Source organism: Arachis hypogaea, chromosome 18, assembly GCF_003086295.3.
Source record: "Arachis hypogaea cultivar Tifrunner chromosome 18, arahy.Tifrunner.gnm2.J5K5, whole genome shotgun sequence".
In the NCBI taxonomy this organism is placed as follows: Eukaryota; Viridiplantae; Streptophyta; class Magnoliopsida; order Fabales; family Fabaceae; genus Arachis; species Arachis hypogaea.
This window is the reverse complement of record NC_092053.1, coordinates 21037948-21061386: the sequence shown is the minus strand read 5'-3', so window position 1 is coordinate 21061386 and position 23439 is coordinate 21037948. Positions and strand designations below refer to the sequence as shown.

The window sequence follows — 23439 nt, the reverse complement described above, 5'->3', positions numbered from 1 at the left end:
GATTCAAAAAGTTATATTGAAAAACATGGAATGTACACATATATAGTTTTATTATTTTTTATATATATAATAAATATGACGATAATATTATTTATTTACGTATACGTAGCAATAATATTATTGAGCTAGCATGCTAGCTAGCTAGGGTTACATTAATTTTGTGGTGAGATGGTGTTAGAGAAAAGAGTTACATGACAGGGTGACACATACATATATACAGTGAATATAAGCCTATAAGATGCTTTAATTTAATTTCTCATAAAATGTATTTTTTATTCTTTACAGTAAGACACGTCTCCTAAGTAATGAACAAAGGACGGTACCGAATCCCATTGACTTAGATTATGTTCCTTACATTGCTTTCTCATCCTTCTTCTTCCCCCTTTCTCTAACTATTTATATATATATTCTATGCTTTCTTATTTATTTCCTACTCGTTATTATTGCTTGCAAGTAGTAGAGCAATAACCTTTTTTCCTTTATCTCCTTACAACAAGCTTAAGTGTTCATAATATTTGTTTTTTAACTTAATTAAGTAATTAATCATCATGGCCAAGTCTTGTTCTAGTGAAAAGAACAATAATAATGGATTGAAGAAGGGTCCATGGACTCCGGAGGAAGATCAAAAACTCATTGATTACATTCAGAAACATGGGCATGGCAAGTGGCGAACCCTTCCTAAGAATGCAGGTACTTTAATTTAATTTGTGCTACCTTAGCTACTTAATTATATTATAACCCTTAACTATATAATAATGCCCAATTATATTCAGAAGCCACTTTTAATTAATAATCATCTTAGTTAAGTGTACGTGTGTTAGATAATAAGGTATTATTATACATTTATGTATATACTTAACATGAATATATTTGTAATGATTTAATAATCTTGAATGAACATGTATGAATACATAATTAATATATAGGATTAAAGAGATGTGGAAAGAGTTGCCGGCTAAGGTGGGCTAATTACTTGAGGCCTGATATAAAGAGAGGAAGATTCTCATTTGAAGAAGAAGAAATGATCATCCAGTTACACACTGTTTTGGGAAACAAGTAAGATTATTAAATCAAACCTAGCATGACCTAAATAATGTTCCTTGTTTATTTTTTTAATGTGCATGTTATCCTTCATTTTTAATTAGTCTATGTATAAATTATATTAAAGAAGAACCTTTTTGAATTTGCACATGTAATATACAGAATTATTGCCAACTAATTCATAGACTTTTCGATTGTGTAAAGAATTAAAATTCATTTCATATATATAGTTAGAATGCTAGCTAGGCAAGGAAACTACAGTACTGTTCAAAGTCAATTATATATGCTTAACTTAATTAATTTGAACAGCATTATTTATAATTGAACTAAACTTTTTTGTGTAATGCTTATTAGGTGGTCTACAATTGCTGCTAATTTACCCGGAAGAACAGATAATGAGATTAAGAATTATTGGAACACTCACATCAAGAAGAAATTGTTGAAGATGGGGATTGATCCAATTACTCATACACCACGCCTTGATGTTCTTCAACTCTCTTCAATTCTAAGCTCAACCTTATACAATAACAATAATTCACCCCAAATTAATAATAATTATTACCCTACCCTCTTTGGTATTGGATCATCAAGTGTTGCAAATAATCCAAGCCAAGTCCTAAGTTTGCTCGCATCTCTTCTATCGTATCAAAGCAGAAACAATGACAACATTTTAAATCAGCAGATTCGAACAGAATTGTCTCCGACAGAAAATAACAGCAATTTTAGTCAAAAATATTTCATCCAACAAAACCAACTTGGTACTATTAGCCCTCTATTATTGCAAAATCAAATTCACCTTAACCCTAGCCAAGCCTTCCAACCAAACCAACCTTGTGCTAATAATTTTCATGTGGAAACCCAAAACATGAAATCAAAATTAGAGCCTCAAATCCCTTTTAACCATCAAAATACATTACCAAATTTGTGGCACTATAATGGTGGCGGTTACATGGCTAATCAACAAGGTTTTCCTTCCTTGCTGGAAAATAATCAGATTTTGTGTCGTGAAGAGATTATGGCTAATTTCAATTTGATGAACTCAATGTTATCCACTTCTACAGCTTCATCTTCTAGCCCCAGTAATTTGAATTCATCATCTTCAACAACATTTGTCAATGGGACAACAACCACCGAAGATGAAAGGGACAGTTATGGAAGCAACATGTTGATGTATAAATATAATATATCAAATAGATTGAATAACTCTGGACTTTTGTGATTGCATTGAACTCAGTTTTATCATTTCAAGTTGTGCTGTAATATGCTCATTATTATATTATTAGTTTTGTCAATACTTTACATTTGTTTAGTTCAGTTTTAAGACTTTTATTTGAAGGTTCTTTTTTATAACACTCATGAATTTATTATTTACTAGATGATTTATTATTATTATTATCTTGCAAGATTCGTAACTAACTATATAAAATATAATATCACATTTACTTAATTTTAATAACCCAAAAAATTTAAACCCAAAATGGCACGCTGTGTCACAGAACTCATGTATATTAGATTATTACTCCTTTGGTATCTAATTAAAGAAATATGCATAATATATATATATATGATAATTACATCTACCAAGTGTTTTGTTACATGAAACAAGCTCTATATTATCTTTTGTCTCCACCAATCACAATGTTTTCTAGTCTGATACATAATATAGATACACATGCATAATTGAACATAGGTAATTTATACTTTATTAAAATAAAAAATGTAAGGCAACTATAGAGATAAATAAACATACATTTCAATTGGCAACTGGCAGAACATAATTGATGGGACAGAAGATTTTCATCCTTTGAGGATTTGAGATTTCGTCCACACAACAAAGCATATATGGATAGCTTGATTAATTAGTTTATAATTCAAATTGTTCAAAAGTTAGGCAAGTCCTAGTGAGCATGTACCATGCATTAATTAACTAATCAAACAATGTGTGAACATTGCTCCATCCCTGAGAGATAGCTAATCAAGCGAATGGTAACTTTATTTAGATAATTTTCAAAAAAAAAAATTAGGTGAATAAATTATTTTTGTATTTACATTTAATTAAGTATATTTTTTCTTTTTCTTATGTCTCTTCTATTTTGTTCTTCTTCAATTAAAAATTTTTATTATCAATCCTTAAATTATTTAACCAACTTAATTAAACTTAGTTACTAAAATGATTTGGTCATATAATATTACCGATTTTTAAATGTGACGTTATTGGCCTATTGTGGATAATAAGTCATCGATGAAGACGGTTAATTAATTAAAGTTACCATAGTGTGGTCACATACAACTCTAGGTTTCTTGCATGTTGCAAATATGTAATGAACAATAATCTCGTAAATAGCTTAGATAGATTTTTGCGAGTCTTGTATGGAAAGAAATTGGGGTATAAATAATTGCTGAAGAAGGAACTCTAAAGACTAGTTATTCTGGATGCATTTCCATATTTGGGAGGGACCACATAATTGGAATTTGAAAGTGAAGAGAAAAAGCGAATTGTGGAACTTGAACGCTACACTGAATAGAAACACATACACTCATAAATCATCATCACAACAGTCTACAACTTCTTCCGTCTACGCATCTACTAAACTGTTTCAAAGCTTTGACTCCCTCTCCTTTTTTCTCTGTTAAAGTTCCCAATAAAATCCACTACATGTTTCACGTGTCGTAAATTAAAACATAACATGAATAAGAAATAAAGTATATTCTTTATCTCTAAAATGTCTTATTTTAATTTTATTCTAATGTTTCAATTATACTTTGAAAGTTAACACTCGACACAGATATTGACGTTGCAATTATATGCTACCATATCACTAACATATAACAACTCTCAGCTGACACATCAACGTAAACGTATTCACCTGAAAGCCGAGTCCTAAGATATGTTCCTCGTAACACTATTTAAAGTTCTCTGAAATTTAAAAATATTTTGTCGTCCCATCTTTAAATATATTAGATGCAGTGTGGTCTATCTATATCCTAAAAGATTCTCTTAAAATTCACCTTGAATATATCAACAAACCAAACACACATTAGTTCCTTAAACTTCCATTCAACTTCTACACTAAGTAGTACTTGCCGGGATATAATGTGAAACACAATCTCGTGCATAAACTGATAAACTCACTAAATAACGCTTTGCTATTCAATTTCTAAACAGTCCATTTCTATAAATATCTGAAAAAGGTATGAACGTTCGGTCTAGTTCTCACAGAATGGAAGCACAACTGGCAGACCCAAAAAATAATGGTACAGCCAAAGATGAGTGTTTACCATGCCACCAAGAAAGGTATGTAGTGTAGGTAGCTGGTTTGTGCCATTCTATCCTCTTTACAGATGAAATGTTCATCATCACAATGTTCAAACATGTGATCAAAAAAACAGTATCTAATTCAACCATCAATCCTCTCGAAAAAATATAGATAGCCCATGTCCTTGGGAGGATTGACCGAAACCGCAACCTTGGCGTCATTGAAAATAACCCATCTACCTTCTTTCAAAATGTGAGCTACATAGTGCCCACAATGTGTCGAGGTTCCCATGTGGCTAACAATTCCTATAAGTCGATATTCTGTGAAAAGCCAAAGGTACCCAAAAATTAATTAAAACCAACATGAACACTTAAATGAAAAATAATGGAATATGAGCAGAGAAGTAGGATGAAGTATCACACCATAGGGCAATGACAATTACAGCATATACCAAAACAAAGTAATTGAAAAAGGTAATAACTTACTTCCTCCTCCATCTGACAAGCCAACATCATTTGAAGCAGAGGTTGTGTTTGATGCACTAGCATCCATACTAGAAACTGATGCATCGGGATTGCTGAATATCCACTCTGTTGCCTTCTCAATGTCTTCACCCTACAAGGCAGGTGTTACCAGTTCAAAGACTGTCTGGACGAACTCACCCAACAAAATCCAACAACGGGGAGAGGAAAACATCATAGAATAATTACCGATGCCTTCAATGCCTTTCGAGCAACATGATCTTCAAATCCAAAAGAAATGAGTATGTCCACTTTTGATTGATCAACGTTGTCAGAGCTGTTCCCTTTTGAAATAGGACTGTCAATATCTAATTAATAGAAAAAAATTACCATTATCCCCTGAATATTAGGTTTACAACAAAAAGCAACCACAGGATCAGCTAAAAGTAATTGATTCGCATGACAAAGGAAAGCAAAATAGAAACCTGGATCATCCATGTGAGATAGTAACCAATTCATTGCCTCCTCTACTCCAGCATTTGAGGTGTTAATAGCTGCCTTCTGACAATGAAGCTGGTTAAAACCCATGGAAACCAGCTGTGCCACAATGTCTTCATTGGCGGAAGGTTGGTTTGAATCCTCGTCAATGGGTTCTGTGCAACATGATGCAGATGTGGTTAGTTAACTTAAATACCATCTTCGAAAACCAAGTAACCAACATGGAATTCTAATAGAGAACATATTACACAATACAAGCAACTCATTCAAAAAATGAAAACTTGACATGGTAAACAACCCATTGATGCGACCGAATGGATAAATAAGCATATATAGAATACATATCCAGACTGATTAATCCCAACATAGTTTAGTTGACACAAGCATGTTTCTCTGAAATCAAATATATAGTTTAGTTGACACAAGCATGTTTCTCTGAAATCAAATATCTATTATCTACTTAAAAAGTCACATACCCGCATCTGGTAACAGTTCTTCCCCTGGGTGATGACCTTTGCTACGCATATGATTAATATCTATGATATCAGGAACATCTATGTACACATCTGAAAGAAAACAAGTTATTAGTAATATGAAATTCTTTGAAAAATAATACTAGGCAAAGTGCACTAATGACATCTTGATAGAAGAATTACCAAGCTTTTTGGGCACCCATCCCTCCTCCATAACGAATTTCCTCATATGTAACACGAGGTAATCAGGGAATGATGTGAAACCAGCTGTCCTGCAGATCAAGAGTTTCAGAAGCAAAATTACTTCCAATGTACTATTAATAATAACACCACCACTACTTAGGACAGCAACAAAATATACCAACCAATGCATATTTTTATCTACCCAGCACAAATGAGGATAACAGATTAAATTTCTCATGAAGCCAAGGAGCCATGAAATACCATATGTAACTTCTATCCTATATGAACCAACATGCATGTCATTGTAATATAAGCTAAATTTTATTGAATGCTCACTTCAATGCTGTTGTCTTTGCTTTCAAGGCAGTGCTGTAAAAATCATGTATCTCCTCAGGAGCTGAGAAGTTTCTAAGGCAAGCTTCTAAAGGAACTCTTGGACGTACAATCTCTTCGGCCGACCTATTGGAAAAAATATCATTAGAAAAACCTATATAAGCAAATCTAGGAAATAGCAAGATTCCTGAGAATCTGGACTTACACATCCTTCCCTTCAGAAAGCTTCTCTGCTTTCAATTTGCGAAATAATTCCATTTCTTCTGCAATTCTCAAAGAAACAAAAGCACTAGATATTAGATCTAAATAATTCCCATTTAAGTCCAGGCTTATGATTTGAAAAACCACCTTTATTAGTTGCTTCGTGCAATGGGATATTAAGAGATAGAATGTAGTCTCGTCTTTTATTATATGCAACTTTTCCAGATGAACACAAGATTCGATCTTCAATACCAAACTTGAAACACTTTGCAGGATCTAGTTCAGCTTTCCCAGCATTAGATCTTTCAACTTGATCGAGAAAATGAAGGAAAAATTCTAAAGCATCCTAACAATATGTTGGAAACAAACTGTAAGAGGATAGCATAATAAATGTCCCTAAATGGAAAAAATCTAGTATATCGAAAATAGAAGGAACAAATTATTTTCAAACAGAAGTCCTTAAGTTGTCAGTTTTAGCGCTAGTAATAGGCCAAAATTAATTATAAGACGTAAAATTCATCATAACAATTGTAAGTAAAACATATCTACTTCCCATCTTCTAGTGCCTTGTGATGAGAGGAAGATACATTCTAAGGTTCATATATATATAGCATAAAATACTAAAATTAGATTTCAATGCAAGTTCATAAATAACTATGGACATCTCCAGCAACATAATAACACACTATTGATTCCTGTTAAGGGAATAAAAATACCTGTTGCCGCATAGATGAAAATTCAGGATGACTGGCAGCAATCACAGACTTGAACATACGTGGAGGTATCCCTTCCTGTTTCTAATGTTTGAGTATATTGCAGAGGGAAACCAGAGAAAATAGGAAAGAAAAAACTAATCAAAATTAAAAACAATAAGATGAAACAAATAAAAAATTCTGATGAATGCGCATTAAAAAAGAAAAAGGGGGGAGGGGGACCCATTGACAAAAACTAGTAGTGAATATAATCCTAGAAAAATACACTGCCCGCAGAGGAAACTGATCAATTAAAAATTTTAAGTATTCATGATGACAAAAGCTGACTAGAAATCGTAGTCATCAAAGAGATAGAGAAATTACTGGAGTCTTAGTTGTGGCATCAATGCTTGAATTGTCATCATTCTGGAGGAAAGAAGGTGATATTAAGAACAGTAACATATCTGAACATATCTTCAACAGAAATGTATTGATGGTTACGCACCTCATAAACTGGCATAGAATATTTGCCAGATAGTAGACCATGGGCCAGTTTTGTCCTGGAGTAAGACGAACCATTATTATACTTTTCTTTTGAAGATTTTTGTATGGGAAGATAAATCTGTTTTGAAGAAGCTATTCGTTATTTATAACCTTTTGCTTTATTAAGAAGAGAGAATGTCATGTGTAATTAATACCCAAATCCATGTTTACCATCCGAGAAGTATAATAGTATATTATAAACAAAAGATCCACAGATGCAGTGCCGAAGTTGTTCCAAGAATTAAGACACAAAGCACATACTGATTTAGAAAAGAGATTGCAACAGATTTCTAATAAATTACAATAATCTAGTTACTTACAGTTGCATATTCAAGTCGACGGTTGGATCAGCAGGAGCCGTCTCAAATGCCTTTTTCAGACTTTGGTTTATATAGTACCTGCCACACAATCATACCAGATATAAGATATTGAAGCAACTGCGAAATTGCAAATATGGTTCAAACAATTTGAAGAAGGCAAAAATATACAAGACACGAACAGACCTTGAACAGAATGATCTTGTTGTGAACACAACTTGCATAGTTGCTGCCAAGTAACAACTGAAAGAAATAAAAATGAGTACAGTAGAAAGCAGATAAAGTAGTACACTGTAGCAACCAAGAGTCAAACAGGCCTACTCTACCTGTTGCCAAGATTGACCAATCCCGTGTATCCAGGTCCAAAAATTGGTTCCTTTTCCTCTCCACTTTCTTGGATCCGATTCCAATCGAAATTGGTATTGTGATCAAGTTCTCTTTCGGCGGTCGTCATTTCAGTCTGAACATAATAAATTGGCAATTAGATAACATGTAACATTCAAACTCTTATGTGACATCATGTCCACTGCATAAACATCCAACAATACTCACATTAACCTAATGCTTAGAAGGGGAAGAAGCTTGACAAGCAATCGGCATATATTTGCACAATGAAACATTTTCTTTTTAAAGATGGTCAAAGGGCACAGTCATAAGTTCGGGTGAAAAAATACCACGGAATTCAAGTACCATCAGGAATATATCAAGTTATCAACACAAGAGAAAGAATTAACCTTTTGCAGTGATGAGAAGTCAATGCCAAAAAAGGCCAGATGCTGTGCTAGATGTGGGTCTAAGACGCTGTTGTCCTCTGGATATGAGTAAACGTCTGAGCTGCCAAAATACATTATCCATAATTAGCACCGAATGTGAAAACAAAAAAAAATTTAAAGGAAAAAAAACCTACTAGCCTCTCCTTCACATTACTTATTTAAAACCAACATTATAGCAAAACAATGAAGTTTGTCAACATAATGATCATGTGGGCAATGGTAACCCTTCATGATTGCAAAGTGAATCAGGCAATACAAGTAAATCATTGAAACTACTAGGACTATAAGAATGTCAAAGCACAATATGCTGTAGGGCATCACCTGCTGCTTCCAAATCAGCAGTGATAGTCCCGAGCTTTACAGCAAGAGGGTAGCCTGTCTCATTGTAATGCTCAACAGCATGGTTGTTTCCACCACTTCCATCCCAATTTCGCCTCCCACAAAGAATCATCCCATCAGTCAGATTTAGCCAAAGATTATCCGTCTTGTCACACTTGGCACATTTCCAACCAGACGGAGGGATGACAACACCATTGTCAAGTTGCTGTAAATTCATTGCATAGGTACTAACTGTTTTCTTATCAGCAGTCCAAGCTGCAACCTGCTCCTTCCGTTCAGCACCCTCAGCTAGTACTATAGCATCTGCAGCCAACCTTACCTGGAGTATTTTTAACGAAATAAGAAAAATAAAAAAGAAATACACCACCATAACAAAAGACAGAAAGAACCATAAACAAGTACCTTCTCTGGCAATTCAACAGATGGGAATGGAAGAGATATATAGTTTGGTAAAATGACTATACTATGAGTTTCTTCATATTCGGGTTCATTGTTGTCGAATCCCCCTTCAACCCCTACAAATCAACAAGATATATAAAAGATGATACATCCACAAAAAGAACAGCAAATTTGTCAAACTGGTAGAAAGCCCCCTTATTCATCACAGAAAACAGCAGAAGCAACGGCAGAACACTGAATATCAGAGCAAGCTTAATTTTCATTTCACGAACCTATCGCCAAGCGGGTTGGTTTCTTGGTAGGCCTGTCTTCTGGAACCAGCTTCTTGGTCTTCTTTACATGCAAATAAACAGGGTTACCAGTCTTCTCGAAATTCCAACCCACACAGTCCTTCCCAAAGGCAAGGAAAGTGAACATGTCGATGTACAACCCACCCTCTGACTTCTGAAAAATAGAATTCAAAAAGAAAATGATAATTCAGAACCAATCAACATGCATCAAATTCAACTCACAGTGCAGCTCAACATTCAACAACAACAACAATATCTATATATAACCTATCATTTGAATAAACAAAACCCATCAAAGAACTGATTTTGATTCCATTTCCAGCTAAAATGAGCTAAGACAGTAGGAATCCAAAGAAGAAGAAAAATTGCTCAGTGAAGCTCTGATATTCAGGGGTGAAAAAGAAAAGAAAAACCCTAATAGTAATTTGATTTGGAATTTAGCTTACGGGGGTATCGAAGGAGAGGCAGCATTCATGCTTGAAGATGCGATTGGTGGGTTCGGGGATGCGAACGCGGGAAAGATTTGATCGAAGCAAATCCATAGGCTCCACTTCCATCATCGATTATTCTTTACCAAACACACCACTCGCGACACTGTACCCTAGAAAGGAATCCTTTTTGGTCTCCGAGAGAGAGATAGAGAGAGTTAAAGAGTTATTTGAGTAGCAGAAGAAATGAAGAAGAGGGGTTTGGTCTGGGGTTAAGAAAAAGGAAGAGAATCGGTATTTGCCCTAAAACACTATGCCAAGTTAAGTATATCCTTTGTACCTACCTGCTTCTACAAAACCCAATTGGGCTTCTCTGTCCTTTTCTCTTTTTTAAGTCTCTTGTGCTAAAAATTTGGCACAAACGGTTAACGTTGGAAAAAATTCACTTGTCCGCTTAAGTAAGTGTCAGAGTTCGAAATCTGCTTTGTGTATGCAGTAATTTATTGGCAAGCAATGACCCTTAAATGGAGGTCAGATCCGCGACGGATTAGTTCTTAACCTGTTGGGTTGGGGGATATTGTTTGGGTAAACCAAAAAAAAAAGATCATATATGTATGACATCATAGTTAGAGAAAATAAAAATAAGTTAAGTTTGGTGGAAGTTACCTTATATTAGGAGCCTAAGTTTGTTTGAAGTGTAACATTATTTGGGGTTCAAGTTTGCTTGAAGTTCAAGACTATTTGAAGTTTAAAACTATTTGAAATCCAAGTTTGTTCGAAGTCTAAAACTACATGAAGTAGAAGTTTACTTGAAATCCAAGGTTATATCAATTAATTTAGATTTTTTTTCTCTATAAATATGATTAGTTTCAATAAATTAGAGAAATTTTCTTTCATTCATACACTCACTCACTCTAAGAATTCCTAGTCACACTAACGTACGGAAATAAGAGTCACGAGTCCATATAAGTATTGGGAGACTCCATTTTGCTTTTCAAATATTCTCCACATACGAGTCATTTACACATATAAGTTCATACAAGTTTCTTTAACCTAATTCACCTCACGCGCCACTATCTAACCAATTTTTCATTCAATGCGCGAATATATAACTGCCTTTTTCGAAAGGATTTCGTTTCCTTTTTCAAATTTTCTCATCGTTTTCGATCTACGTTCTCTTCCATCTTTGTGTTTCTCTTCCTTCGTTCTCTACATTCTCTTTCTTAGTTTTTCGCAATTTTCCTTCGATCTCTATGTTTTTTAAATCAAGCTCTAAAATTCGTTTTGAACAGTTATCTTGTTGTTAAAGATAATGAATGATTCAAGTTCAGATGATCAATTGAACCAGAACGAAATGGATTATTATTTTGAATCCAATCAAGTGGCTGAGGTACAGTTTGATTCTAGTTAATATTTTTGTTGGTAATTTATGATTCTATAGGTGAATAATATTGTTCTTGTTTGTAAAAATTGTTGTTCATCATTGATGGTTTGAATTGAAAGTAATGTAGGAGTTCTGATAAATCTGTTCCATTTTTGTTTTGGTGTATATTAGAATTTTTTTTGTGTATTGTGGAAACTTTTCGGTGTATTTATAGGTTCAGAATTTTTGATTGAACAAGGGTGAATTGTATTATTGTTTTGAATTGAATCAAGTAGTGAGGTGTGATTTGAATCTAGATAAAGTAGTTTGTTAGTAGTTTATAATTCTGTAATTAAATCATTTAGTTTCTGTTTGATGATGAGTTTTGAATTTGATTTTATTATTTTCTATGATGAGTTTCAGTGTATGCTAGCTTTAATTATTTTATATGATGAGCTTCAGTGTATGCTAGCTTTAATATGGTGTATTGGTGGACTATTTTTGGTGTATTTTGCAGCTTCTGTGCAATGTTGATGAGCAGCTTGTTCTAAAGGTTGGGATGACTTTTAACATGATTGAAGATGCTGCAAAATTCTACAAAGATTATTTAAAAGTTGCAAATTTTTCTACAAGAATTCTGAGCACAAATAAGAAGAAAAATGAAATTAAGAACCAATTGATTACATGTAGCAAAGAGGGGAAGTGAAAATGAAATCAAACATATCTCTAACTGAGAAGACAAATCCCCCAGCTGGATTAAATTGTCTTGCAAGAATTTATATACACATATTGCCTGACGTTGGTGTTTGGATCATTTTGAAGGGTGTGTTGCATCATTTACATCCCTGTTGTGCAAATCAATCAAAGATGCTTAAACAACACAGGAAATTAAGCATGTCCGTATGACGTACAATAGAGAATAATGAGGAAGCTAGAATCAAACCAAGCAAACATCTCAATCATTTATCGCAGCATTACGGGGTCATCGTGAGTTAAGTTTCATTGAAAAAGAGGTGAAAAATTATATCACAAGAGAAGTGTAGAATGTTTCGGAACTAGAGGATGCAAAAGAATTTGGGAAATACTTATTAAGAATGAAAGAGAAGAATTAAAATTTCTTTTTCGAGCTTGAACTTGTGGTTGATCAGTTGATTAAGATTGCTTTTTGGGCCGACGCAAGAAGCAAGGTTGCCTATGAGTATTTTAGAGATATTATTTCATTTGATACCACTTACAATACAAACATGTAATATGATGTTCTAATTTATGTGTATTTGGTAAAATTTTGGTGTACAGAGATATGATTTCGGTGTATTAATGATTTTGTTTCTGTGTCGTTGTATTCAAGTATAAAATCTAGTTTTTGGATCTTTTGTTGGGGTAAATCACCATGGTCATTCAACACTTCTAGGATATGCTTTGATGAAAAACGAGGATACTCAATCATTCAAATGGCTATTTGAATGTTGGCTTCGTTGCATGGGAAAAAATACTCCAAAAGGCATTCTTACCGATCAATGTGCATCGATGCAAAGGACTATTAAGGCTTGTATGCCAAAACAATTCACCGGTGGTGCATTTGGCATATCATGAAGACGATCCCAAATAAATTAAATGGCTACAAGCGATACGAAGAAATGGAACACAAGACGAGTCAAGTTGTTTGGAACTCTCTTATAACAGAATCATTTGATAAGAATTGGAATGATTTTCTGATGATGTATAGTCTTGGGGACAATAAGTGGCTTTCAGGTAATGTTGTTTTTATTAGGATTAACTGATGTTAATTTTAGTATATGTTTTTCTTGTGCAATATAGGTGTCAAATTGTATGTTTTTTAGTCTATTTTAGTTCTAATTTAGATGTTTTTTCAGAACTTTTTTAATATCGTCATTTATGAATTTCAGTTTGTCTTGATCACTACTTCTGGGCCGAGATGAGAAGCGCTCAAAGGAGCGAGAGCATGCATGCTTTTTTTAACAAGTTTATTATGCGCAACAGCTCACTCATCCAATTTGTCAAACAATACGATAACTGCCTAGGAAGTAGAGAGTAGAGAGAGAGAGAGAGAGAGAGAGAGAGAGAGAGAATGCTGCAGATTTTCATAACGTCATACTGTGTGTAACAAAATCATCAATAGAAGCTCAGTTTCAACATGTGTATACTGACGAGAAGTTCAGGAAAGTCCAAGCACAATTCAGAGGAAATGTGAATTGCATCACAAGATCAATACACTCCGCTCTAGGTTATACAGTATATGAAGTTATAGAATAGGTTTCTAACTCAACATTCAACAAGTTTGTAGTTACATACGACAGGATATCAGCTGAAGTTAAATACTAGTGCTTATTATTCGAGTCAAGAGAGATATTGTGCCGTCGTTCTCTGAGCGCGTTAAACTTTGAGCGAGTAAATAAAGTGTCACCAAGATATATATTAGAACGATGGAGTAAGAATGTAAATAGGAGGTACACACATATCAAGAGTAGCCATGACGAACCTCTGTTGGAGCCAAAAAGCAAGAGATTTGACAATTTGGTGTTTCGGTCACAAAATATCTATAAATTTGCATTAGAATCTGAGGAGTTGACTATGATTCTACACCGCGCTTATGATAATGCTATGGTTGAGATGCAAGAACACAAAGCCAAAAGTAAAAGAAAATGTTCGTTATCTCACAAAGATGCTTCCTTGAAAGATATTAACGAGCTTCAAAGCCCTCCACGCGTGAGAACAAGAGGACGTCCCAAAAATATATTGGGATCAAAGATGGAAAAACAGATTGCAAATGCTTCAAAGAAAAAGAAAACAAAAGTTCTAAGTGAGGTAAAAGTGATGTTCTTTAAATACAGAAAATTTAGTTTATTTTTGTTAATAGTTTTGCTAATATATGATTTATTTTTTGCAGTTGAACCTTTTAATTGTGGTTCAGTGGTACAGTCAAATTCCAGCCAATATCATGGGCATGTTATGAATTATCAGTTCAGAGATTCAGTAGCATAGGATAGTTTTTTCGGTGTAGCGTGACACTATTTCGGTGTACTACGAAACATTTTCAGTGTATTCTGCATGCTCTTCTTTTTTTATATTTTCTTGTTTTGTTCCATTTTTGACATGTTGCTATTTGATTGGAAATTAGTGTCTTAAACTATCTGAAGGAATTTGTTTGTTTTAAATATACAATACATGGACAATTAAATACTTAAGGAGGGTAATAATTCAAATTACCCTAGAGGATTACTTTCAACCTAGAGAATTCGGTGTTTATCTGAAAAATTTTCGGTATATTCAAAAATTAATTCGGCGTATAATATAATTCTTCTTCTTATCCTACATTTTTTAACCTGGATTCATTCAGATTTACAGCATTTTAATACAGTATAGACAAGTTCATAAAAATGTATGTAGTGCTAATACAAAGATACAATCTACAATATCAAACTATCTACTATCAATATCTGATGATTTCAATGTACAGTAAGGACTAAGTAGTGCAGCAAACGGCTTAGATAGTCTAATTGCTTCACATTCTTCAATGACTTTATCTCTCAGTCGATTCATTTCTTCAAATAGAATGGTTGAAGCATATTCCACTCTAAAATGATCAAATTGATCCTACAGTTTAAAGTAATTTCTTTATTAAAGTTCGTTAATTTAGTAATAGAGAGTTATTTATTTTTAAAGATAGTTACCTATTTCCAATTTTTCCACGAATATTTTTTTTATCTTTGTTGGAACAATTAACTCCAGCCATTTCATAACATATATTGCACAATCATAGCTAAAAATAAGAACAAATTAACACAATAAAATAGTAGAGTAAGAGAAAACACCATAAAATTTATTAAATAGAAAGATTTGATACCTTGTCAACTGCCCACTGATGTTGTTGTATGGTGCTTCGACACCCTCATCCTTTTCTATCAAAGCTTCTACAGGAAACACCCCTCAATTTTGAAATGATGAAGTCCTAAAAACAAAACAAGGCAAGTATAATTTCAACCTTTCGAACTCAATATTTATTTGAATATTTTTCAGTGTATTCGAAAAGCAATTCTGTGCATTATAGTATTTATTATTCTTTTTCCATAGAACTACAAGTGCACCTTATTTCAAATAGATAGAAACAAAAAAATTTATAAAGGAAACAGAAATTTGTATCAAATAAATAACTTATAACAAATGTATTGATTGTTGTTCTCTCTTTTGTAGGAGCTTTTTTGTTTATTGGGTCGAGGACATGAATTTTCTTCTTTTCAACATCTGCTATTCATAACCACCAATGCGCAAACCAGGACAAATATTTGAAGTTTCACCAGAGAGAACAATTTTTTTAGCTTAATTGCTACCTAATGTAAGAATTATTTAAGAAACTTTATAAAATCAAAGCTTACAAACGGATGGGATGCAAGCTTCTTCTTGTCCAAAAATGGGAGGTGGTCCTCATAGTCTTCAACTCGGAAGGGCTTCTTAGTTTTTGGATGAAGGAAGTTGCCCTCATGACTCGACAATGCACAATTCTGCAAAATTTGTATAACACCGAAAGAATTAGTTACAGCAAACAATATATTTTAAAAATACACCAAAATTTTAATGTACTACAACTTACAATAATATTAGGGGGCAGACAGTATGAGTTTCTGAAATCTTTCAATTTTTCTGATGTTGAGAATTTGGCACATTTCCGAGACAACCTATGAAAACAAAAACCCAAATTTAATTCATATATGGCATATCGATTGATAAGAAAATCATTAACGTTATTAGAGGATTACCAGACTTTCGACATCGGATTCAATTTTTAAGAATTCAAAGTGCATTCTTCTTATTTCCAATTATTTTTCATGCTTCAATATAAAAATTGTCTCCCACTCATTGGTGCTATCATCTTGATAAGTCTTGATATTTGTCACCCAATAAAAGCATTTCTCCTTAAGTTCATCTGATATTGCTTCTACCTCATGGGAGTTTTGAATTTGTCGAGGAAGCTCATTGTAGGCTGCACTTTTTTTGGAGAGGGACTTTTATCTCTAACAAAATTTAAAGCTGCTGCAACCCCAGTATTTATGACATTCACCAATTCTTCCAAGTCTTTCACCAATATTGGGCTATCCTGAGATTTTCTCCTGACAGCTTGTGCTTCATCCTCTTTAGAAACTGTAGCCTCCTCACTTGATTGAGTGAATCCAAGGCTGAATGATGGTGCAAGAAAGTCATTTTTCAAGGCAACATTGGCAACCATCATTATTACATCAGTCACTCTTTGAGGGGGTGGTTATTGAGGTTTTTGAAGTGGTTGTTGAGGTTCTTGTTGTGCAACAGCTTGTTGATGTTGTGGGAAACTTTAGGATTACAGAAATAGAATTTAATTAATACATTCAAACCAAGTGCACCTCAATTCGCATGAAATACACAAAAATACATACCAAATAACCAAAATTTAAAAAGATATGCAACTCAATAAAATAAGCACAAAATGACAGCAGAAGTAATAAATGAACAAAATCAATATTCTTTTGCTTAGTTACAACAAAAAGAGCACAACAACATCAACTGCACCTTAATTAACAAGAATACCTACGCATTAGTAGTTTCTTCTTCTATATCTCCCTCTCCAGGTAAAGTTGCAGCAGTTTGTTGAGTTTGGGGAGGGCTTGAAGCAGGAACAAATACTTGAAGTGGGACTCTAAGGAAAAGAAAAATGAAAAGGTTAATATGGCGTAAACATTCAAGTGTAAATGGTTAACTCAATGAAATAGAACATTGAAAGTGAGTTGGAAAACTCACATGTCCAGTGGTTCTGATTCAGAATGGGTTTGTTTCGGAAGAACACTGATTTGTCCTTCAGAATTATCATTCATTATTACTTCCTGGAACAGAAGCTGGTTCCTTGAATGATTCTTCCTGTTTCGCGAACCTGAAGTACACCGAAATCACATCACAACTACACCACAAGCATTGAAGAAAAACACAACTTCTTTTGCATGAGAACCTACATAGTTGCAGTTTTTTCTACCTTTTTTTTCTTGAATAAAGTTTTAAAGGGCTTTTTTTCTATATATATATATATATGGAATCAGAAGCAGAATATGGTAACACAAGAATTAAGGAAATGACAAGAGAAACAAAACTTACATGTTATCACTTGGCTTATTTATACTGCTCTGATCTGTCTGTGTTTGAAACACATGATCATTTTCACTTGCCAGGTTCATATCCAGCATTTTAAGGACAAAATAAACATTATTCAGTAAAACTAGAGTAATTAATTACATCAGGATTTAGGTAATTTTATCAAAGAAAGGATTTTACATATTGAATTTTACATTTGCAAAGAATCATGGTGGGCTTCTGTAGAGTGAAACCCACCTTCTGGTATATCTGGGGTTTTTTCCTGCATTCTGGAAAAGCAAACAATCATCAGGCAACAAAAACATAGTAAAATTACCAAAATATATTGAAAAGCAAACATACCTTTGTGCAGCCTTATAATTTGTTTTCTTCTTTTTTGCTCCTTTTAATTGTTGTATTTGTTCAGTTTTAACAGTACATGCAAAAGATTATGTTAACAAATAAAATTTTGATGAAAAAGAAAAGATAGTGTTACAATATCTTACTCATGATCAGATTCAGTTTCTTTTTCATAAGATGAATCCTCAATAACGTGCTTTCTTGTTTTGGATTGCATCATGGAAAGTAAGGAATCATCAAGAAAATACACACAACAAAATTGATAAAATACCTTCCGAAAGCAATGCATACTTTATTGCCGGACTGTGAACTTTTTTTTTTTCAATCTTCCTTTTGTTATTTGCTCAAATTCTTCACTTCTGACAATAAATTGAAACATTCTGTTAATAAATAAAATTTTGATAAAAATAAAAAATATAGCATTCGAATAATAATTTCTGAATCTTACTCATTATCAAATTCAGTTTGGTTTTTCGAGGATTAATCCTGAACAATGTGCTTGCTCTTTTTGGATTGCATCCTGGACAGTAAACAATCATCAGGCAATAAACACAATAAAATAACAAAATATAACGAAAAACAATACTTACTTTTTTGCCTTTCTTGTTGGTTGTTTTCTTGTTTTGGTGCCTCCTCTGAGTCTTGTTCAGAATCGAACTCAAAGTCAGTGCCATTATCACTTTCTGAAGAAATGTCCTTCTTCTTTTGTATCGTTTTTCTTTTCTCCTTTTTTTTCTTTCTTCTTCATTTTTGTCAATTTGTCTCTCAACTATGCTCTCTTGACGATGCCCTAAAACAGGTAAAACATTAGTTTATATCAGATATATAAAACAAATACACCAAAATTAAAGAAAGAATTCTGTTGAGTTACCATATGATCCTTAATCTCAGCTTCTATCCTCTGAACCAGCAACTCCTTAGTCTAGTGTTACAACCAGGGTGGTCCAAAAATTGTATCCACCAGCTTGTTTTTGTGTGTGGATTCATGAAAGTGTACAATCATGAGAGCATAGAAGTAGCCATCAACGAATTTTTTCTTTTTCAATATGTGCTCACTTATGCCCTTGATAAGGAAGTTGAGGATATGATCACCCTAATTCCACTCACGTATGGTGTGCACACAAAAAACCAGCGTATGTGAACGAGAGAAACCTTGTTTATGGTTGTCAGCAACAAGAACGACATTTAAATGTAGAGGATGAATGTCCTCTTGAACTTAAGCCAATCTTCGTTCCTGTCAATACTGATCTCCATCATCGAGTCTGTCAATTGCTTCAAAGTTTTGCCTTGGAAGGTTTTATAAACTTCCTTGTCCTCCTCAGCAAGCTCTCAGAATTTAACTTTGCTTGCAAAGAACGGCCCTACAAAAGCAGCAAAAATATTTCAATAACACAGATATAATGTAAAAATACATCAAAACAATTAACAGAATAGATTATAAAAAATGCAAGTATAAACCGTTTATGTAATCGATTACCGGATGCATTCAAGTCAAGGGCAGCTCCTATATTTTTCTGGGTGATGTTCAATACACCGCATCGAGTGTCCAATATGTTTTTTATTAGATCAAAGGAATATGCCAACTCTTTCAAGAGCTTATGCGGCACATTCATGGGAGGGATGTGCATCAAACTAGCAAATCCCATTTTTTGGACAATGGCTTTCTTTTCATGACTCATGTTTTCGATTTATCATGAAGGAGTCTTGTAGAGCATCTCAACTCGCGAGTTTTCTGTAAACAAACGAGAATCATCTAAATAAACTATATTTATACAAGGAAAAATCGAGTTGGTCTAAGATATATGTGTTTACATTATGTTTTAGTGCAGGGTTCTTGCTTGCCATTTTTTCTATAATGAATAAAAAATAACGTTAATAGATAACAACAGCACCAGGTGCACCTTAATTCACCAGATATATACCGAAATACGAGCCATATACGCCTCTATTTTTTATTACATAAATTATATGAGTTCAAAATGATATTCAACTCAATCAAATATGCATAAAAGGATATGAGAAGCACAAGAGCAATATCTATTTCTAGTTGCAGCAAAGATAGGACAACATCACCAATTACACGCGAATTCACCAGATATACACCGAAATACGAGCCATATACACCTCTATGTTTTTTATTACATGAAATAATATGAGTTCAAAATGCTATTTAACTAAATCAAACATGCATAAAATGACACCAGAAGCACAAGAACAACATTCTGTTTCTAGTTACAGCAAGGATAAGACAACATCAGCACCAATTATACGCAAATTCACTTGAAATATACTGAAATACAAGCCATATACACCTCTATTATTTTTTGATTACATGAAATAATATTAGTTCAAAATAATATTCAACTCAATCAAACATGCATAAAATGACATCAGAAGCACAAGAAAAATATTCTGTTTCTAGTTGCAGCAAGGATAGGACAACAACACCAATTACACGCGAATTCACTTGAAATACAACAAAAGTTTCTAGTTATAGAAACTCAGTTTCTATAGACAAACTCAGTTCGAAACATGCAAACATGTACAAAAACACATTAAAATCACTCAAACACATGAAAATATACATTAAATTATACGTGAAACAGTACGTAAAACAGTTATCACTGATTGAACAGTATGATGAGAACAGTGATATGTACTTTAAAGCAAGAACGCATAATAAATCTACTAAATAAACAGAAATATGACTATCTAGTATTTCGCGATCGAAATTAGAAAGAGAAAAGTGAAAAAACTGGACGATTAGTGAACAGTACCTTTAATAATCTTTCATCTTTTGTTTCGGTGTTTCTTGATGAAGATTTTGAACTTCTTTTATAGATTTTCTTGAGTTTTCGCGATAATTTTGACAGTTTTTCAGAGATTTCGAGCGTTGTTTGAATCTCCAGGGTTGGGATTTTGATCGAGGAAGAAGAAGAAGCGTTTTTCATAATAGCGCGCTATTGAACGATTGAGTGACGTTAATGTGAGGGTTATTTTTGTTGGACTTGGGACAACTTGTATGAACTTGTATGCCAAAAGGGCTTGTGTTCGTAGCGGGCTTGCTTTCTTTTAGTCATTTTCAATTCTGTTTTTTTTAGTAAAGGACAAATCCGTCCCTGACCTTTATTACCGCAGACATTTTCGTCCCCGAAGATTAGGAAATACCTTAATGTCCCTGACCCCCAGAAAAATGGACATTTTTACCCCTCCATTAGAGTGTCTCCATTTGCCCTGACGGAAAATGGTAACGTGGCTCCCGTGGCGCTGACCTGGCCGTTATAGGCTGCCACGTCAGATGGGCTTTCGAGAAGAGGACAAATTTGTCCCCAGAGTCCAAAACGCTGCCGTTTCTCCCCCATCCCCAATCTATGAAAACCTTGAGCCCTAATCCTTCAAATGCAGTCTGAGGGCGAAGCAGGTGAAGGAAGAAAGGGAGCATTCCGACCATGGCATCGGAAGGAGTGTCGTCAAGCTCGAGAAGAGGCCTACTTCCAAACGGAAATGATGGAAAAGAGGACATGTCACCAAAGTGCTTCTATGGAGAAAACACAATCCTGTTCATGTCGAGGACGACCAGCAATCCGAACAGATTATTTCTGGGATGTCCCTTTTATAAGGTATGCAAAGGAAATATGTGTAACTCCGTTTGTGTTAGGGTTTATCCTCAATTCCAGATTTTCTGAGCTTTGAGGATTGATTTTGTGTAGGTAAGACAACCATGTTGCAAGTTGTTTTTGTGGCTAGACGAGCACATAGCTGGTCTTGGTGTTGGTTTTACAAGGTACCTGGGGTAGGAGCAAATTTTGCATGGTGAAGAGCATCACTGGAACAAAGAAATGGAAAACAGGATAATGTTGTTGGAGAAGAGGATAGAAGCGTTAGAGGTTCAAAAAAATCCAATTGGGTGGAGCATATGTGTGATGTTTGTTGTCCTGATATTTGCTTTATTTAGTTGTAAGAAATGATGTAAGACATGCGAAATGTTGAAAATGAAATGTATTAATTATTTGTGTATTTGGTATCACTTTGGGTCATGTTTGTGATTATGTATGTATGAAACGAAAGTTGGCAAAAGTACAGGAAATCAAAGTTTCAACCACTGATATTTAGAGTGTGAAACTATACATTCATCATCTAAACTGACATCAAAATAAAAGGAAACTAGTTTCGCGGAAATGTGTACACATGTATGGCATGCTACCATTAACATCTCCTTACTTCACAAGTAATGTTTGAACCAAAATAAAGACCCAAACCAAAAAAAGGAAAATGTATCTAGAATTTGTGGTTATCAGTTACATTGGGTCACATCTAAACCAAAAAAAGCATAATATCATTAGCCTTCACTCATGTTGATTCCCTAGATGTTGGGTCACTTGGTGTTGTTCTTTGGGAGACTTCCTGAGCTGGTGCAACCTGCGGTGTGCTAGACTGTCCTTGAACCAGTGGTGCCGATGGCCTGAAGATCTTCTGCTTTGGTATGAATTTTGATGGTTTCGGGCGAGAAGTGTTGTTAACCATCGATGGAGCCTTGCCTGGAGCTTTACCTGGAGGGGTTGTAGTTGGGGCTGGTAGCCTAAATGGAGTGACTGTTGCTCCCAGAGGTGCTATCACAAGTGTGGATCTAGTAACCATAGTTGGAGCTGGTGCAACATTTGCAGGATTTGGTGCGGCTGCACTCATAACCTGCACGCAGTAGGAGAACAACCCATGGGAAAAAATAAAGCACATCAACTGGGATTCAAACAACTCATATATCAAATTGATCACGAAGACAACAAATTAAATAGTTACAGGAGTTGTTTGTTGCAGGGGTGTTGTGTTGCTTGGTTGGCTACTTGAAGAATCCTGGAGAGTTAATGAACATGATCTATCAGTATGATAATAAGACAGATTAGTCCCCTAACTTTTCTACATCAAGACATACTGATCCTTGAGGAATATGTTACTAATACTCATTAACCCCTAAACTATATGGCAGTAAGACAGATCAGTCCCTGACAAACTATTGTTCTAAATAAGCATTTCTATAGGAGTGTATAATCCAAACCAAAAATACACAATGCAAACTTACCCCTGGGGGTGGAGCTGACTGGGACAAAGGAAGCACAACCAGTTGTTGAGAGCTGCTTCCTCCTTTCTTCTTAGGCTTCTTTGTTTTCGGCTTCCAGTTGGGGTTTGATGGAGCTCCCTTGCAGGTTTTGTAGTTGTGCCCCTTTTCACCACACTTATTGCAAGCTACCGAGAATGACTTCTTCAATTTTTTCCCTTGCATCAATGGCTCAGTAGGATCTTTCTGTCTGTTGTGAACTTTTGGCTGGCCAATAGGTCTCTTGATGATGGGTAGTTCTGGTTATGAGTAGTCAGTTCGGGG

The 23439-nt window shown here is 34.3% G+C and overlaps 2 protein-coding genes across 2 annotated transcripts; one reads left to right on the top strand and one right to left on the bottom strand.

Annotated features, from left to right (window-relative positions):
* Nucleotides 1–426: 426 nt before the first annotated feature.
* Nucleotides 427–2335, top strand: LOC112773149 (uncharacterized). The gene is made up of 3 exons (XM_025818211.3): nt 427–690; nt 927–1056; nt 1396–2335. The coding sequence occupies exons 1-3, from the start codon at nt 549–551 to the stop codon at nt 2258–2260; spliced, it is 1137 nt and encodes a 378-aa protein (XP_025673996.1). The 5' UTR covers nt 427–548; the 3' UTR covers nt 2261–2335.
* A 1861-nt stretch (nt 2336–4196) lies between these two features.
* LOC112770744 (ubiquitin carboxyl-terminal hydrolase 14) lies at nt 4197–10599 on the bottom strand. The gene is made up of 20 exons (XM_025815136.2): nt 10247–10599; nt 9783–9954; nt 9514–9626; nt 9094–9430; nt 8734–8828; nt 8326–8459; nt 8186–8242; nt 8003–8080; nt 7645–7699; nt 7524–7565; nt 7164–7244; nt 6595–6793; nt 6452–6509; nt 6250–6372; nt 5914–6002; nt 5734–5823; nt 5245–5412; nt 5009–5127; nt 4784–4913; nt 4197–4618 (listed from the first exon to the last, which is right to left on the bottom strand). Exons 1-20 carry the CDS (start codon nt 10358–10360, stop codon nt 4440–4442), a joined length of 2433 nt encoding a protein of 810 aa, XP_025670921.1. The 5' UTR covers nt 10361–10599; the 3' UTR covers nt 4197–4439.
* Nucleotides 10600–23439: the final 12840 nt, after the last annotated feature.

Coding starts and splice junctions, on each gene's coding strand:
- LOC112770744 (XM_025815136.2), bottom strand. CDS start 10,360: ATGATGGAAGTGGAGCCTATGGATTTGCTTCGATCAAATCTTTCCCGC. Junction 6,003..6,249: donor GCAAAGACAACAGCATTGAA/GTGAGCATTCAA, acceptor CTTGATCTGCAG/GACAGCTGGTTTCACATCAT. Junction 5,128..5,244: donor ATCTCACATGGATGATCCAG/GTTTCTATTTTG, acceptor TCTATTAATTAG/ATATTGACAGTCCTATTTCA.
- LOC112773149 (XM_025818211.3), top strand. CDS start 549: ATGGCCAAGTCTTGTTCTAGTGAAAAGAACAATAATAATGGATTGAAG. Junction 691..926: donor AACCCTTCCTAAGAATGCAG/GTACTTTAATTT, acceptor ATTAATATATAG/GATTAAAGAGATGTGGAAAG. Junction 1,057..1,395: donor CACACTGTTTTGGGAAACAA/GTAAGATTATTA, acceptor AATGCTTATTAG/GTGGTCTACAATTGCTGCTA.